The 15,942-nt window shown below is 43.2% G+C and overlaps 1 protein-coding gene across 5 annotated transcripts in view; it reads left to right on the top strand.

Moving 5' to 3' along the window:
* Positions 1-13,963: 13,963 nt before the first annotated feature.
* st8sia5 (ST8 alpha-N-acetyl-neuraminide alpha-2,8-sialyltransferase 5) overlaps positions 13,964-15,942 on the top strand; it is a 51,025-nt gene continuing 49,046 nt past the window's right edge. For 4 of the 5 annotated variants that reach the window (XM_080204808.1, XM_080204715.1, XM_080204625.1 and 1 more), the window contains exon 1: positions 13,964-15,101. In XM_080204808.1, coding sequence (XP_080060934.1) covers positions 14,977-15,101 — 125 coding nt within the window. In that variant the 5' untranslated portion in view covers positions 13,964-14,976. The remainder of the gene's footprint in view (positions 15,102-15,942) is intronic. The other variant, XM_080204537.1, reaches the window with a different exon arrangement.

The following is a 15,942-nucleotide window of genomic DNA, read 5'->3' as shown; positions in this document are numbered from 1 at the left end:
TCTAGAAGATTGCATAAGATTCAAGTTCTCTGTGTTCTTTCTTGAACTCTCAGAGACCATTGTTTCTCTATTCAGTCATATATGAGTATGTTAGCGCTTCTTTTTATTCTTGGTGACGGATTGCATGTCTGATGCAGCTCGAAATTGTGTGATTTTGAGATCCCTAGCCACCAGGCTGAACTTGGCATGCTAGCACAATACCTGTGCCTTTGGTGTATTAACTGAAAGATCTTAACTGAGGGGGTTCTTGGCATGACCAACCTTTCATTATGAATTAGTAAATCATCCTCAAAACTGTGATGAATTTGTTGCTTGAAGTACTGTTTCAGTGTAGAATCGTTGGGTACATATTCTGAACATCTATCTTTGCAATACTCTTTGATTTTAGTACATTCTTCATCTGGTTTTAGTGCTGGTCAGATTTTGTTCAACCTCTCTGTGTTGTTGCTGGTAGGAATTTTGACTCTGCATTCCTGATTAAATTTATGTCTTCTTGTTCTCAACAGGAATGCATGATAGTGCATCTGCTGTTGTTTGCCTTGGACTTAAGTAATTGGTTTCTTGCCTGATGCAAGCTGTGCTTCTCTGTAAAGGACTTTTGGTTCCTTCATCTGCTGTTCATGGGAAATCTTCCACTTTGTAGATTAGCTGTATGTGTGTGCAAGTTTTTCCACTGAACAGTGAACTTTCTTGGTTGATTTCATTTGATTTAATTTATTATTGTCAAATGTATTAGTATACAATGAAAAGCATTGTTTTTTGCGTACTGTGCAAAGCATTCCATCCATAGAGAAGGAAAAGAGAGAGTGCAGAATGTGGTGTTACAGTCATAGCTAGGGTGTAGAGAAAAATCAACTTAATGCAAGGTAAGTCCATTCAAAGGTCTGACAGCAGCAGGGAAGAAGCTGTTCTTGAGTTGGTTGGCATGTGACCTCAGACTTCCGTATCTTCTTCTAAACAGAAGAACGTGGAAGAGAGAATGTCCAAGGTACACGGGTTCCTTAATTATGCTGGCTGCTTTGCCAAGGCAGTGAGAATTGTAGACAGAGTCAATGGATGGGAGGCTGGTTTGCGTGATGGATTGGGCTCCATTCATGACCTTTTGTATTTCCTTGCTGTCTTGCACAGAACAGGAGCCATAGCAAGCTGTATTACAACCAGGAAGAATGCTTTCTATGGTGCATCTGTAAAAGTTGATGACAGTCGTAGCCAACATGCCGCATTTCCTTAGTCTTCTAAGAAAGTAGAGGCATTGATAGGCTTTCCTAACTAAACTGTCAGCACGGGGGGACCAGAACAGGTTGTTGGTGATCTCGACACCTAAAAACTTGAAGCTCTTGACCCTTTCTACATTGTGCCCATTGATGTAGACAGGGGCATGTTCTCCTTTATGTTTCTTGAAGTTGATGACTATCTGCTTCATTTTGTTGAGATTGAGGGAGAGATTATTGTTGCCGCATTGGTTCACCAGATTCTCTATCTCATTCCTGTACTCTGTCTCATCATTGTTTGAGATCTGGCCCACTACAGTGGTGCCGTCAGCAAACTTGAAAATCGAATTGGAGGGGAATTTGGCCACACAGTCATAGGGTATAAGGAGTATAGTAGGCAGCTGAGAACATAGCCTTGTGGAGTACTGGTGTTGAGTATGATTGTGGAGGAAGTGTTGTCGCCTATCCTTACTGATTGTGATCTGTGAGTTAGGAAGTTCAGGATTCATTTGCGGATGGAGGTGCCAAGGCCCAAGCCACAGAATTTGGAGATGAGTTTCGTGGGAATAATGGTGTTGAAGGCTGAGCTGTAGTCAATAAATAGGAGTCATCCAAGTGTTCAGGGCCAGGGAGGTGGCATCTGGCGTGGACCTGTTGTGGATCACAGGCAAAGCTTCTGTGATTTTCTTGCTTTATATTGGAGATTGGTGGCCAATTGTCCATTGACCTTTAGCTGAATGCCTCCTGAACTGTGGAATTTTATGGTTAATGGCTGGGCAAGGCTTGTGTGAGCACTATTCTGTGTCTAAAAGAACTGAAACACCCATTCCAGTGTCTGCTTTGAAACTTCTTTTGTGTCAATTGACCATAATATCTGCACACCAATAGTTCCCATTTGATCCTGTAATTTCTCACAAGAATGGCACTTCAGCGGGTGGCACAGTGGTTAGCACTGCTGCTTCACAGTGCCAGGGACCCAGATTTGATTCCCAGTTTGGTTTGCTGTCTGTGTGGACTTTGCACATTCTCCCTGTGTCTGCATGGGTTTCCACTGGGTGCTCCAGTTTCCTCCCACAGTCCAAAGATGTGCAGATTAGGTGGATTGGTCATGCTAAATTGCCCCTTAGTGTCAAAGGGACTAGCTAGGGTAAATGCATGGAGTTATAGGGATAGGGTGTGGGTAGGATTGCGGTCGGTGCAGACTCGATGGGCCAAACAGCCACCTCCTGCACTGTAGGATTCTATGATTCATTATCTCTTTCTTCTTCAACTTCTTAGCTGGTAGATGATCTTAGTAGTTTCTCCTTGAATTTTTGTGTTTGATATTTGCCGTGGCATACCAATTTTAAAGATAGGGTTTCTCTTCCTGTAGGATTAGCACTTCTTGGTGGTCCATTTTTCATGCTGTTGCACTTCCCAGCACAACAAGAAGACTGAATAATGGCAGCTACCCAGCCCTCTTGACTTTTTCTTTCTTTTGTGTGCTGCTACTTCTATGTGCTACAAACTGATACCTTAGTCATTTATCTCCACAAGACTTTTTTTGCCTCAAGTAAATATTTGATTTTGTTTTCTGACTTTTGCCTGCCTTGCTATTTGCAGAATTCTTCTCTCAGCTCCCGAAAATCTTATAATGTCTCTTCCAAGACTCCTTTAACAATGCAATCCAAATTATTTCATCTTTCAGGGTTTCACATTTACAATTCCCAGCTAATGGGTATAAATCATTAATGCTTTCTCCCAGTTTTTGGTGTGCCCATTGAATTTTGTCCTCCCTATAATGGTGTTTCTTTGAAGACTAAAATAAGTATCAAAGTCTTTGATAAATTCTTCATAAATTACCGTGTATTTGTTTATAATCTGTCAGACCATTACATCATCTGCGCTACTGCCTATAGCATAGAACACTTGAGACTTCAGTCCCAGGCCCACTAATGAAATGCAAATATGAATTTTATTATTGAAATCTGTTCCGTGCCAATTTCCAGTATATCGATTCCTAGTTGCAGAGACTCATGGAGACTCTGGTGCCCAGCGGGAAGCACACAAAATGGCCCCCGCTGATGTGTCCCAGCCTGCTGTGCTACTAGAGCAGCGCAGTGAGTTTGTGGTCTGCATTTACACATATAACTGAAGGCATAGCTGTCAATAAACTTTATGACTGAAATTTTCCTGTCCTGTCTGCCACAGGAATCGTAGTAAGCGGGGGGGTTGGTGATGAGGACCATGGAGTGGTCAGTTGACCTTGAGCAGAATATTCCAGTTTGGGAGTGAGCGGGACCGGAAAATTCCACCCTTTGTTTTGTTGAAGATAATACTAAATGCGTACAACACAGACTTAGCACAAGGCTCTATGTAGAACCATCTCTCTTCGTTTCAGGTCGACCCTGACTCAAAACATTAGCTCTGTTCTCTCTCCACAGATGCTGACAGACCTGCTAGGATTTTCCAGCATCTTCTGTTTTTATCTCTCTCCATGCCGTTTTCATGTGCGACCTTGTGTCACTGCTGATGTAGGCTGTATATTTACGTATTTAACATCAACCTCTATACTACATTTCCTCCCCCGAAGTCAATGACTTCCATCAAAACTATTTACATTTTTCTACAAACACCCCCATCTAAAGGATCCCATCCAAGTCCACACCATCCTGAGATGGAACTATACTGTCGTTCCTTCACTGTTGTTAGGTCAAAATCCCGAAAGTCCCTCCATGAAAGCACTCTGGGTGCACGCCCAACACATGAACTGGCTCAAGATGGCAGCTTACTGTCACCTTCTCAATGGAATGGGTGATAAATGCCAGTGACATTCACATCTCAATCATAAAATGAAAAAAAATCTGTAAAGACAGGCAGAAAGAAACAGACAGAAAAAATAATAGGTACAACACAGATAGACAAGGGGTGAAGGAACAATGCAAGCAAATGTTTGTCAGCTTTACAGGACCCTCACTTGTGCCTCTAATCCTTCTGAGGGTGAACTATGAAAATACATGGTAAGATGATAAGATGTGAAATGTTAAATTGATTTACTTCACCGTATGTGAACGTACAGAACAGTTCTGATCAGACTCATTTAATTCAAATCAAATATATCCTGCATACAAAATGATGGTTAGCAATATTTCCCTGCACCACATCAGGCTGTCATGCTTGGGTTAAGCAAAATAATCACCAGCTACACTCTTACATTCTCCTTTTGAGCCTGACCAAAATTAGTACTCAATTTTGTTCTAACAAAACCTAATTGACTTCACCCACTCACAGGTGCTCCTGTTCCTAGTACTGACAGTCACAAAGAAAAGCCAAGTGTCTGGGACACAAAATATGTCAGCGGTTTACTAATTACTGAAAAAAGGCTAAATAATTGCTCACCATCACAGTCTTTGCAGAAAACAATATCAATGTCTAAATCATTAGGATATTAATTATGTTTCATCTCAGCTTTTAATTTCTTGTGTCTCAGTAAGGATTTCAATTCCTGACTTTTGAAGATTTAGCCTTTGAATTCCCTTAAAAGCCATTCCAACTCAGGCTACCTCAATGACTGCTCACCTCCTGCTGGCTCAATCTCTTCTGGGACTGCGTTCCATGGGATTCACAAAGCTCCATCTCCACCTCTAAATACAGGCACACTTCCAATTCTTTGGCAGACCACTAGCTTCACTAAACTGACACTACCCTTGGATTTCTCCAGTCTCTCCACTGCCCCAATCTATAACTGGATCCCAGGGCTTCTCCTATGAGAACCTGCCAAAGAACCAGTCATCTTCTGCCATCTTCTTAATTCCCCAGGACATCTCTGGGCATTAACTGCACAGTAAAAAGTCTGACAACACCAGGTTTTAGTCCAACCTATTTATTTGATAATATTCTCACAAGCTTTCGAGGGGACAGCCTCTTCGTCAGGTGAATGGAGAGTTCTGGCCTCAGACAGAGCATATAAAGCACAGACATTGTCTGTGCTTTATATGCTCTGTCTGAGGCCAGAACTCTCCATTCACCTGACGAAGAGGCTGTCCCCTCGAAAGCTTGTGAGAATATTATCAAATAAATAGGTTGGACTAAAACCTGGTGTTGTCAGACTTTTTACTGTGTTTACGCCAGTCCAACGCCGGCATACCCACATCATTAACTGCACCACAGCTTCTCTGTGAACTGCAAACCGTACAAGGCCCAAACTGCAAGCACACAGGTAATTTAAACTGGACAGTATTCTTCCGCTTCACCCATCTCCAACGCTGTGGTCTTTCAGGGTTCACTGAATGCTTTTAAACTCTAATTTTGGGAACAAAACATCTCTCTGGACTGAAGTTCTTTGCAAGCAGTGAAGACATTCCATCTCTAGTTCTCTAGTTAAGTAATCCCACGCTCTGTTTCATGGTCCCATCTTTTCTATTCTGACTCTATTAAGCAAACATGGGTAACTTTCTGAACTGTCATTTTCTTTTAGGTGTTCTGACCAACTCTAAAGTTCAGCATTTTAATTAACTTACCCTCACAGCAACAATCGAGCAAATCATTACCTTTAAAATATCAACATGAACCATGAACTAGATATTTGTCACACTTCTGAGTTGCCTTGTGAAGTTGGTGATAGTGGCCCTTCTTGAACCACGGCATGGTGGCACAGTGGTTACCACTACTGCCTCACAGTGCCAGAGGCCTGAGTTCGATTCCCAGCTTGGTCACTGTCTGTGTGGAGTCTGAACGCTTTCCTCGTGTCTGTGTAGGTTTCCTCCAGGTGCTGTGGTTTCCTCCCATATTCCAAAGTTGCTAGAAAGATTAGCCATGCTAAATTGCCCCTTAGTGTCAGGGGGATTAGCAGGATAAATATGAGGGGTTATGGGAATAAGGCCTGGGTGTGATTGTTGTCAATACAGACTCGATGGGCCGAATGGCTTCCTTCTGCACTGTAGCGATTTTAAGTTTCTATTCTATGATTCTATTTGAGATATAAAATGTGATATACTGAATATAATAATCAAGCTTAAAGAGGAGAAAGTATCTGGTCTAAGTGGATTCCATTCAGACATTTTTAAATAATTTAGGGAAGAGATAGTAGAGGTGTTACTACACCTATTTAGTAATTTGTTAGAAAAAGTTTAGTACCAAAAGACTGGAGGATAGAGAATGTAATTTGTAAATTTAGAAACTTAGTATTGGTAGTAAGAAGAATGAATCTGGACTAAGCAGAACAGAAGGACATTCAAGGCAGAATTTTACTGTCCCCATGGTGGAGGCAGTGGGAGCTTTAACATTCCCTGGGTAGCCTTCATGCCACCGACCCACCTGCTCTTGTACCATCCACAATTTTATGTGGGTTAGGCAAAGCCTAGGGCTGCTGTCTGCACTTGCCACAATTGAGGACCTTAAATGGCCAATTATTGTCTACCTCAGGGCCACTTCCCGCCCGGTCTCAAATTTGGCCTTCCTGTAATGCCAGTTTGATTGTCTTTCTTCTCTTATTTCAGTGATCCTGACCCTGACATTCATCACTTCTTCACAGTGACCCTGACCTGCTAGGGGCTTGGATGGGGCAGGGTTTGTAAGGAGGATCCAGGAGGGCTGCTTGAAACAGTATGAAAGTCCAACTAGGGCAAGGGCCATATTGGACCTGGTATTGGGGAATGCGCCCAGCCAAGTGGTCAGTGTTTCAGCAGGAGAGCAGTTTGGGAACAGTGACCGCAACTCAGTAAACTTTAAAGTACTGATGGATAAAGATAAGTGTAGTCCTCAAGTGAAGGTGCTAAATTGGGGGAAGTCTAATTACAACAATATTAGGCAGGAACAGCAGAATGTAGATTGGGGGCAGAAATTTGAGGGCAAATGCACATCTGGCATGTGGGAGGCTTTCAAGTGTAAGTTGATAGGGATTCAGGACTGTCACATTCTTGTAATGATGAAAGATAAGTATGCAAGTTTTGGGAACCTTGGGATAATGAGAGATATTGTGAGCCTAGTCAAAGAGAAAAAGGGAGCATTTGTCAAGGCTAGGAGGCTGGGAACACACAAAGCAAGTGTGGAATACAAGGAAAGCAGAAAGAAGCTTAAGCAAGGAGTAAAGAGGGCTAAAAGGGATCACAAAAAAGCATTGGCCAGCAGGATTAAGGAAAATCCCAAGGCTTTTTATTCAAATATCAAGAGCAAGAGGATAACCAGGCAGAGGGTTGGCCCAATCAAGGATGTGGGAGGGAATCTATGCACGGAGCCAGAGAAAGTGGGCGAAGTATTAAATGAGCTCTTTGCATCAGTATTCACCAAAGAGAAGGACATGATGGATGATGAGTCTGAGAAAGGGTATGTAGATAGTTTGAGTCATGTTGAGATCAAAAAGGAAGAGGTATTGGGGTTCTTGAGAAACATTAAGGTAGACAAGTCCCCAGGGCCTGAAGGGATATACCCCAAAATACTGAGACATAAGAACATAAGAAATAGGAGCAGGAGTAGGCCATCTAGCCCCTCGAGCCTGCCCCATCATTCACTAAGATCATGGCTGATCTGAAGTGGATCAGTTCCACTTACCCGCTTGCTCCCCATAACCCTTAATTCCCTTATCGATCAGAAATTTATCTACCCGTGACTTAAACATATTCAACGAGGTAGCCTCCACCACTTCAATGGGCAGAGAATTCCAGAGATTCACTACCCTCTGAGAGAAGAAGTTCCTCCTCAACTCTGTTCTAAACTGACCGCCCCTTATTTTGAGGCTGTGCCCTTAAGTTCTGGTGAGACAGGCAAGGGAGGAAATTGCTGGGGCCTTGAGAGAAATCTTTGTATCTTCACTGGCTAGAGGGAAGGTCCCAGAGGATTGGAGAATAACCAATATTGTTCCTTTGTTTAAAAAGCATAGTAAGAGTAATCCAGGTTATTATAGACCAGTGAGCCTGATGTCAGTGGTAGGGAAATTACTGGAGAGGATTCTTTGAGACATGATTTACTCCCACTTGGAGGTAAATGGACATATTAGAAAGAGACAACATGGTTTTGTGAAGGGGAGGTCATGCCTCACTAACTTGACTGAGTTTTTTGAGGAAGTGTCAAAGCTGATTGATGAAGGTAGCGCAGTGGATGTTGTCTACAACGACTTCAGTAAGACCTCATGGCAGACTGGTGTAGAAGGTGAAGTTGCTTGAGATCAGAGGTGAGCTGGCAAGGTGGATATAGAACTGGCTCGATCATAGAAGTCATGATGTGGATATGCCGGCATTGGACTGGGGTAAACACAGTAAAAAGTCTGACAACACCAGGCTTTAGTCCAACCGATTTATTTGATAGTAAACTCACTAGCTTTCGAGGGGATTCCCTCTTCTTCAGGTGAATGGAGAGTTCTGGCCTCAGACAGAGCATATAAAGCACAGACAGTTTGCAGATTACTGATTAGAATGCGAATCTTTACACCTAACCTGCTGTTCAAGTCCTAAAGTGGCTGACAATGTGTGTGGAAGGAGCACTGATCACAAAACCTCACTTACTGTACTGTCTGGAGACAATACACATCTCTTTAACCTGTGATCGGTGTTCCTTCCACACACATTGTCAGCCACTTTAGGACTTGAACAGCAGGTTAGGTGTAAAGATTCGCATTCTAATCAGTAATCTGCAAACTGTCTGTGCTTTATATGCTCTGTCTGAGGCCAGAACTCTCCATTCACCTGAAGAAGAGGGAATCCCCTCGAAAGCTAGTGAGTTTACTATCAAATAAATCGGTTGGACTAAAACCTGGTGTTGTCAGACTTTTTACTCGATCATAGAAGGCAGAGGGTAGCAGTAGAAAGGTGCATTTCTGAATAGAGGGCTGTGACAAGAAGCGTTCCTTAGGGATCAGTGCTGGTATTTTTGCTGTTCGTAATATATATAAATGATTTGGAGGAAAATATAACTGGTTTGATTAGTAAGTTTGCAGATAACACAAAAGTTGGTGGATTTGCAGATAGCAATGAGGACCATCAGAGGATACAGTAGGATATAGATTGGTTGGAGACTTGGGCGGAGAGATAGCAGATGGAGTTTAATCCAGACAACATGAGGAAATGCATTTTGAAAGGTCTAATGCAGATAAGAAATGTATAGTAAATGGCTGAACCCTTAAGAGTATTGATGAGGAGAGGGATCTGAGTGTACAGATACTCAGGTCATTGAATGTGGCAATGCAGGTGCAGAGCATTGAGTTTAAAAATTGGCAAGTCATGTTGCAGCTTTATAGAACCTTAGTTAGGCTGCACTTGGAATAGTGTTCAATTCTGATTGCCACACTACCAAAAGGATGTGGAGGCTTTGGAGAGGGTACAGAAAAGATTTACCAGGACGTTGCCTGGTATGGAGGACATTAGCTATGAAGAGAACTTGGAGAAACTTGGTTTGTTCTCCAACGACAGAGGTTAAGGGGTGACCTGATAGACATCTACAAGATTAAGAGGGGTATGGACAGAATGGGCAGTGAGAAGTTTTTTCCCAAGGTGGAAGAGTCAAATACTAGAACATAGAACATAGAACATAGAACATTACAGTGCAGAACAGGCCCTTCGGCCCACGATGTTGCGCCAACCAATTAAAAAAGCAATGACCCTCTAACCTAAACCAATCCCTTTCCATCCATAAACCTATCCATGGATCTCTTAAATGCCCCCAAACTAGGCGCATTTACAACTGCAGCAGGCAGGGTATTCCAATCCCTCACCACCCTCTGGGTAAAGAACCTACCTCTGACATCCGTCCTATAACTACCACCCCTTAATTTAAAGCAATGCCCCCTCGTGCTAGCTTTCTCCATCCGAGGAAAAAGGCTATCACTGTCCACCCTATCTAAACCTCTAATCATCTTGTATGTTTCAATAAGGTCCCCTCTTAGCTGCCTTCTTTCTAACGAAAACAACCTCAAATCCCTCAGTCTCTCCTCATAGGACTTCCCCTCCATACCAGGCAACATCCTGGTAAATACTAGGGGGCATATGTTTAAGATGCACGGGGCAAGGTTTAAAGGAGAAGCACCCCCATTTTCCTGCCTTCTCCCCTTAACTTGTCAACCCATTACAAATTAAAAATCCTTAAATTTACTTGCTGCCCCAACATCCACACTTTGGGGTAGCGAATTCCACAGATTCATAACCCTTTGGGAGAAGTAGTTTCTCCTCAACTCTGTTTTAAATTTACTACTCCTTATCCTAAGACTAGGGGCAGCATATTGGCATAGTGGTTAGCCTTGCTTCCTCACAGCACCAGGTGCCTGGGTTCAATTCCTGGCTTGGGTCACTGTCTGTATGGAGTTTGCGCATTCTCCCTGTATCTGCTTGGCTTTTCTCCATGTGCTGCAATTTCTTCCCACTGTCTAAAGATGTGCAAGTCAGATGGATTGGCCGTGCTAAGCATCAGAGGGACTAATGGGGTAAATATATGGGGTTACAGGAATAGGGCCTGGGTAGGATTATTGTCGCTGCAGACTTGATGGGCCGAATGGCCTCCTCCTACACTGAATTTATGACTAGTAGCTCTCATCCAAGAATGTCCCGCAAGAGGAAGCATCTGCTCCATGTCAACTTTATCCATATCTTTTATTATCTTGTATACCTCAATTTGATCTCCCCTCATTCTTCTTAATTCCAGAGAATATAGACCGAAACTGACTCCTCCCAGTCTGCTTCACAGGGACCCTGAACTGCTGCACATTCCTCCTGGTCTGCTTCACAGTGATCCTGACCTGCTTCACAATCCTCCCGGTCTGCTTCACAGTGTTGCTGACCTGCTGCACACTCTTCCTTCTGCTTCACAGAGATCCTAATCTGGTGTACCATCATACAAACATAGAAATGAAAAGCATGAGTAGGCCATTCAGCCCTTTGAGCATGCTCCACCATTCATTTTGATCATAGCTGATCATCGAATTCAATATCCTGATCCCCTGTTCCCCCATGTCCCTTGATTCCTTTAGTCCCAAGAGCTATATATCTAATTTCGTCTCAGTGACCCTGACCTGCTGCACATTGCCTCCCGGTCATGTTAGAGATTTTTAATATTGCTATTAACATTTTAAAATATTATCCCTACGTTTTGCTTTCTATCTCATTCTTTCTTCTCTTGGCCATTTTTTTTTCTTTTCCTCTTCGTGTTTCTCATTTAGCGCTTGAAGAAATCAGAAAATCTTGACCTGCATGCTGCAATACCTGGCCAACATCCAGCCTTTGTCCAATAATTTACAAGTAACACAAGTAAGCTATTCAGTTGCCAGGCAAAGACAATTTCCAACAAGAAAGACTATCCCCTATTGATATTCAATGAAATTGCCATTGCTGAAAACACCACCATCAATGTCCTGGAAGGTGCTATTGATCAGACACATTGAACCAGCCACATAGTACTGTGGCTGCAAGAGCAGTTTAGAGGCTCAGCATTCAGTGGTAAGTAACTTACCTAACTCCCCACAACCTCTCCACCATTTGCAAGGCACAAGTTTGGACTGTGATGGAATATTCTCCATTTGCCTGGGTGGGTGCAGCTCCAACAACACTCACAAAGCTTGACACCATCCAGGACAAAGTACCTCATCCATCACCTTAAACATTTACTGCTTTGACAACCGCTACGCAGTATGTGCCATCTGAAAGATGCACTGCAGCAATGTGCCAAGATTTCTTCAATGTTACTTTCCAATTTGTGACCTGCACCACTTCGAAGAACAAGAACAGCAGGTGCATGGAAACATCACTGCTTCCAAGTCACGCACCACCCTAATTTGGGAATAAATCACTTCTTTCATCATTACTTGGTCAAGACTTTGAACTTGCTCTCTAACAACACTGTGGTTGTAGTGATGTGCACCACACATGTGCCAGGCAATGATCATCTCCAGCAAGACGGAATCTGACCATCACCCGTAGACGTGCAATGTCATTGTCATCACCAAATCCACTACTATCAATAGCCAGAAACTGGACTGGACCAGCCAGAAATACACTGGGGGTTGGGGTGGGGGTTTATCTGGCCTACCTGTGGCATGTTTCTCATGGCAGTAGGATTTCCCATTGACTGCACCTCAAGCTGCCAGGAAACCCCTGGCGGGTGTGCATCATTGGTGGGACCATAGAAAGCATTCTATCTGGTTGTTTCATAGCTTCGTGCAGCTCCTGCTCTGCCCAAGACCACAAGGAACTACAAAAAGTCACGAATGTAGCCCAATCCATCACGCAAACCAGCCTCACATCCATTGACTCTCTGTAGACTTCCCACTGCCTTGGCAAAGCAACTGCATAATTAAGGACCCCACGCACCCTGGACATTCTCTCTTCTGCCTTCTTGCGTCAGGAAAAAGATACAAAAGTCAGAGGTCATGTACCAACCGACTCAAGAACAGCTTCTTCCCTGCTGCTGTCAGACTTTTGAATGGATTTACCCTGCATTAAGTTGATCTTTCTCTACACCCTAGCTATGACTGTAACACTAAATTCTGCACCCTCTTGTTTTCTTCTCTATGAAAAGTATGCTTTGTTTGTATAGCATGCAAGATACAATACTTTTCACTGTATGTTAATATATGTAACAATAATAAATCAAATCAAATCAGAAGATCCTGTTGGCATGAATAGTTGGAAAATTCTGGGCATGTGGCCACAAGAGCAAATTAGGTTCGGAATTATATGGTGAGTAAATTTATTCTTCATACTTGCCACCAACCCTCCCTCCCCCCCACCCCTCCCCACGCTAAAGCCTGTCCACCATATATAAGGTACAAGTTAGGAGTGTGATGGAATACTCTCCACTTGCTCAGATGAGTGCAGTTCCAACAACACTCAAGAGGTTTAACGCTGTCCAGAATAAACAGCCTGCTTGATTTGCATGCCATCCACTGCCTTCAAATTCATTTCCTTCACCACTGACACACAGTAACGTCAGTGTTTAGTATGTACAAGATGCACTGCAGCAACTGACCAAGGGCCTTCAGCAGCATCTGACCTCTACCACCTTAAAGAGCTAGTGCAGCAGATGCATGGGAATATCGCCAACTGTGAGTTCCCTTCCAAGCCACACAGCATCCTGACTTGGAATTATATTGCTGTTCCTTCAATGTTGCTAGGTCAAAATCATGGAACTCCATCCCTAACAGCACTCTGGGTATATCTACACCAAATGGGCTGCAGCAGTTGATGAAGGCAGCTCACTACCACCTTCTCAAAGGCGGTTAAGAATGGGTAATAAACACTGGCCCACAGCCAGTGTGGACAACATCCTGTGAACAAAATATCCAACAGACTGCAGCAATCAAGAAAACGGCTCTTCACCATCTTCTCAGGGACAATTAGCGGTTAGCAATAAATGCTGGCGTTGCAAGTGATGCCCACATCTCATGAGCAAATAAAAAAACAACCTGAATCACCTTCCATCATCCTTGATCCTCTTTCTCAATCTTTCAATGTCATTAGTTACTGTGATGCACTGCTTTTGCCACACTTGTTCTACCCAGAAATATGTGGGGCGAATTGATTTTGAATTGAAGGGTGAGAAAATAAATTCTAACTCGGTTATGCCAGGAGACAGCCTGCTCCTGCAAATACTGGCATTTTAAAATTATCATTTCTATTTAAATAATGTGCAGGAAATGGTACAGAAGTGCTTTATGTGGAGTGTACCAACAGCAGACATTTCTGGACGCACATTGCACTTGACGATCCCGTATTCATACATATCTGATGGTACATTCAATTTATTAATTTAAGCCGGTGTCCTGTAAGCATTGTTGGTCCAGGCTATTTAAAGAAGATAATTATAATCCCTCGCCGTTATGTTTGGCGTCGTATTTGGTGGATTTAAATTTTTAAACATCTGTTAGTTTGTAGATAAATTAAACCTTGACCAGGCGGAATGCAGGTTTCTTCATGGAATCGGTGGGTAAGGGAGAGAGAGAGAGAGAGGGGGCTCTCTGCCCTTGACGGGTTGCGCTAGTGACCTTGTTTATTATTCTGTGAGGAGGTAAAGGGCTAGAGATAGGAAAATAGAGGCGAGCAAACCAAGGAGAGACAGATAGAGAGTAATGTGAAATGAGTGGACGAGAGAGACACAGAAATTGACTTGAGTCTTTGCAGTAAGATTGCACTAGTCTTTAATTATTACTTCAAACGTGTTTTCGCCCTCTAAGGTAGTAAATACTAATATTGGCATACATATTTGGGAGAAAAAGAACAGAGGAGGTCATCGTACTGCTGGCAAGCGGCTGGAGTGAAGACTGAATCGCTGGAGCGGCCCCATTCTCAGTGAGAGTCTTTCAGCGTGTGTGTGTGTGTGTGTGTGTGTAAACCCCGCTGTCCCTCCGGCAGGCAGCAGGCAAGCTAATGTTTCAGTGCTGGAAGAGCCTTATCTGACCACGAAAAGCCTCTACGCTACCTGACATTGGCAACAATGATTGCTATATGTTTCAAATCGCTCCCTGCTACTTTGTTGAAAAATCAAGAAAATATATTTTGATTTTTCAAACAATATAGTGAAGGAACACTTTCTTTCTTTGGGGGAGAGGGCAGGCATAGTTCACCAAGAAGATTGCGGCTCCAGTCATCTATCACAACAGATTTCAAGGGTGAACGGACAGAATCAAAAGAGTTTGGCGATTAATGGATTGAATTCAACGCATAGTGGCGCCTCGGTTTCACTGATGCAGCGGAGGTAACTGCTGCGGGTCGGAGGTTTCACGGTGAGGAGGGAGGGAGAGAGGGCTTTGAAACAAGACTCTCACACTCAGCCAACCATCCTCATACAGGGTCGCCTTAATGTCAGGAGAATGTATTCAGATCCTTCGGCAAGAGACCTGCTGGGGAACCGAACGCTGTTTTTCATATTTATCTGTTCCTTTGCAATAGTCACTTTGTTGCAGCAAATCCTCTATGGCAAGAACTACATTAAAAGGTAAGAGAACTTCTCTCTTCTGAAATAGCTGACTGTGAATGATTTGCATGTGCAGAGAACTGGAAGGAAGAGCAGCTCCTGATTAGAAAGCGAGTTTCATGACCCCCCCCCGCCTCCTCCTCAAAGTTTCCACACTTTTCTTCATTATTTTTGTTGAGATACACGGGCACCAGCAGAATCGACTTGTGTACCCTGCCTCCCACTCCCACCATTCACTATTCTCAGATGTGACCTGTAATCTCAGGCAGGAGCCTTCCAGCTGATTTTCAACAATGGTCAGTGTCATAAGTGAAGCCCAGTTCTGCTTTGGCTCAGTGCACAGGGAGGCATATTTTTCAGTGTGGAGGTCAATGCATAATGATCAACACTGCAAACATTAGTGAGGGCCAATTTTACATGTGTTCTCCAGATGTGCACAAGTTTGCATTTATTGCCCATTCCAAGGTCCCCTGGTGGTGGGCTTTCACAATGTGTTTTCAATGATAATACTGGGTAGCAAATGCCAGAAAATTGCCCCAACGACAATAAAAGAACACAGCAGTCCCTCTTAATATATTGCATGACTTGAAGCAGAGCTCAGAAATGATTGTATTCCCAATATGTTGCTGTGGTTGGGATTGTTGGAAGTGGGGAGCAGTGAGAGGGGAGAGGGAGCAAGAACTTGCATTCATATCTTTTGTGACCTTTGGCACCCCAATGATATAGTCAATGAAGTACTTTTTGAAATGTGGTTTCTGTTACTATGTTGGAAACAGGGAATCCAACTTACGGACAGCAAGGCCCCACAAAGGGCAGAGTGATGTTATTCTTTGTACCCACTTGAGAGGGCAGACATATCAAA

The sequence above is a fragment of the Carcharhinus amblyrhynchos genome, chromosome 1, assembly GCF_965287045.1.
Source record: "Carcharhinus amblyrhynchos chromosome 1, sCarAmb.v2.hapA, whole genome shotgun sequence".
NCBI lineage: Eukaryota > Metazoa > Chordata > Chondrichthyes > Carcharhiniformes > Carcharhinidae > Carcharhinus > Carcharhinus amblyrhynchos.
Note: the sequence above shows the minus strand (reverse complement) of the source record. Positions and strands in the feature narration are given on the sequence as shown.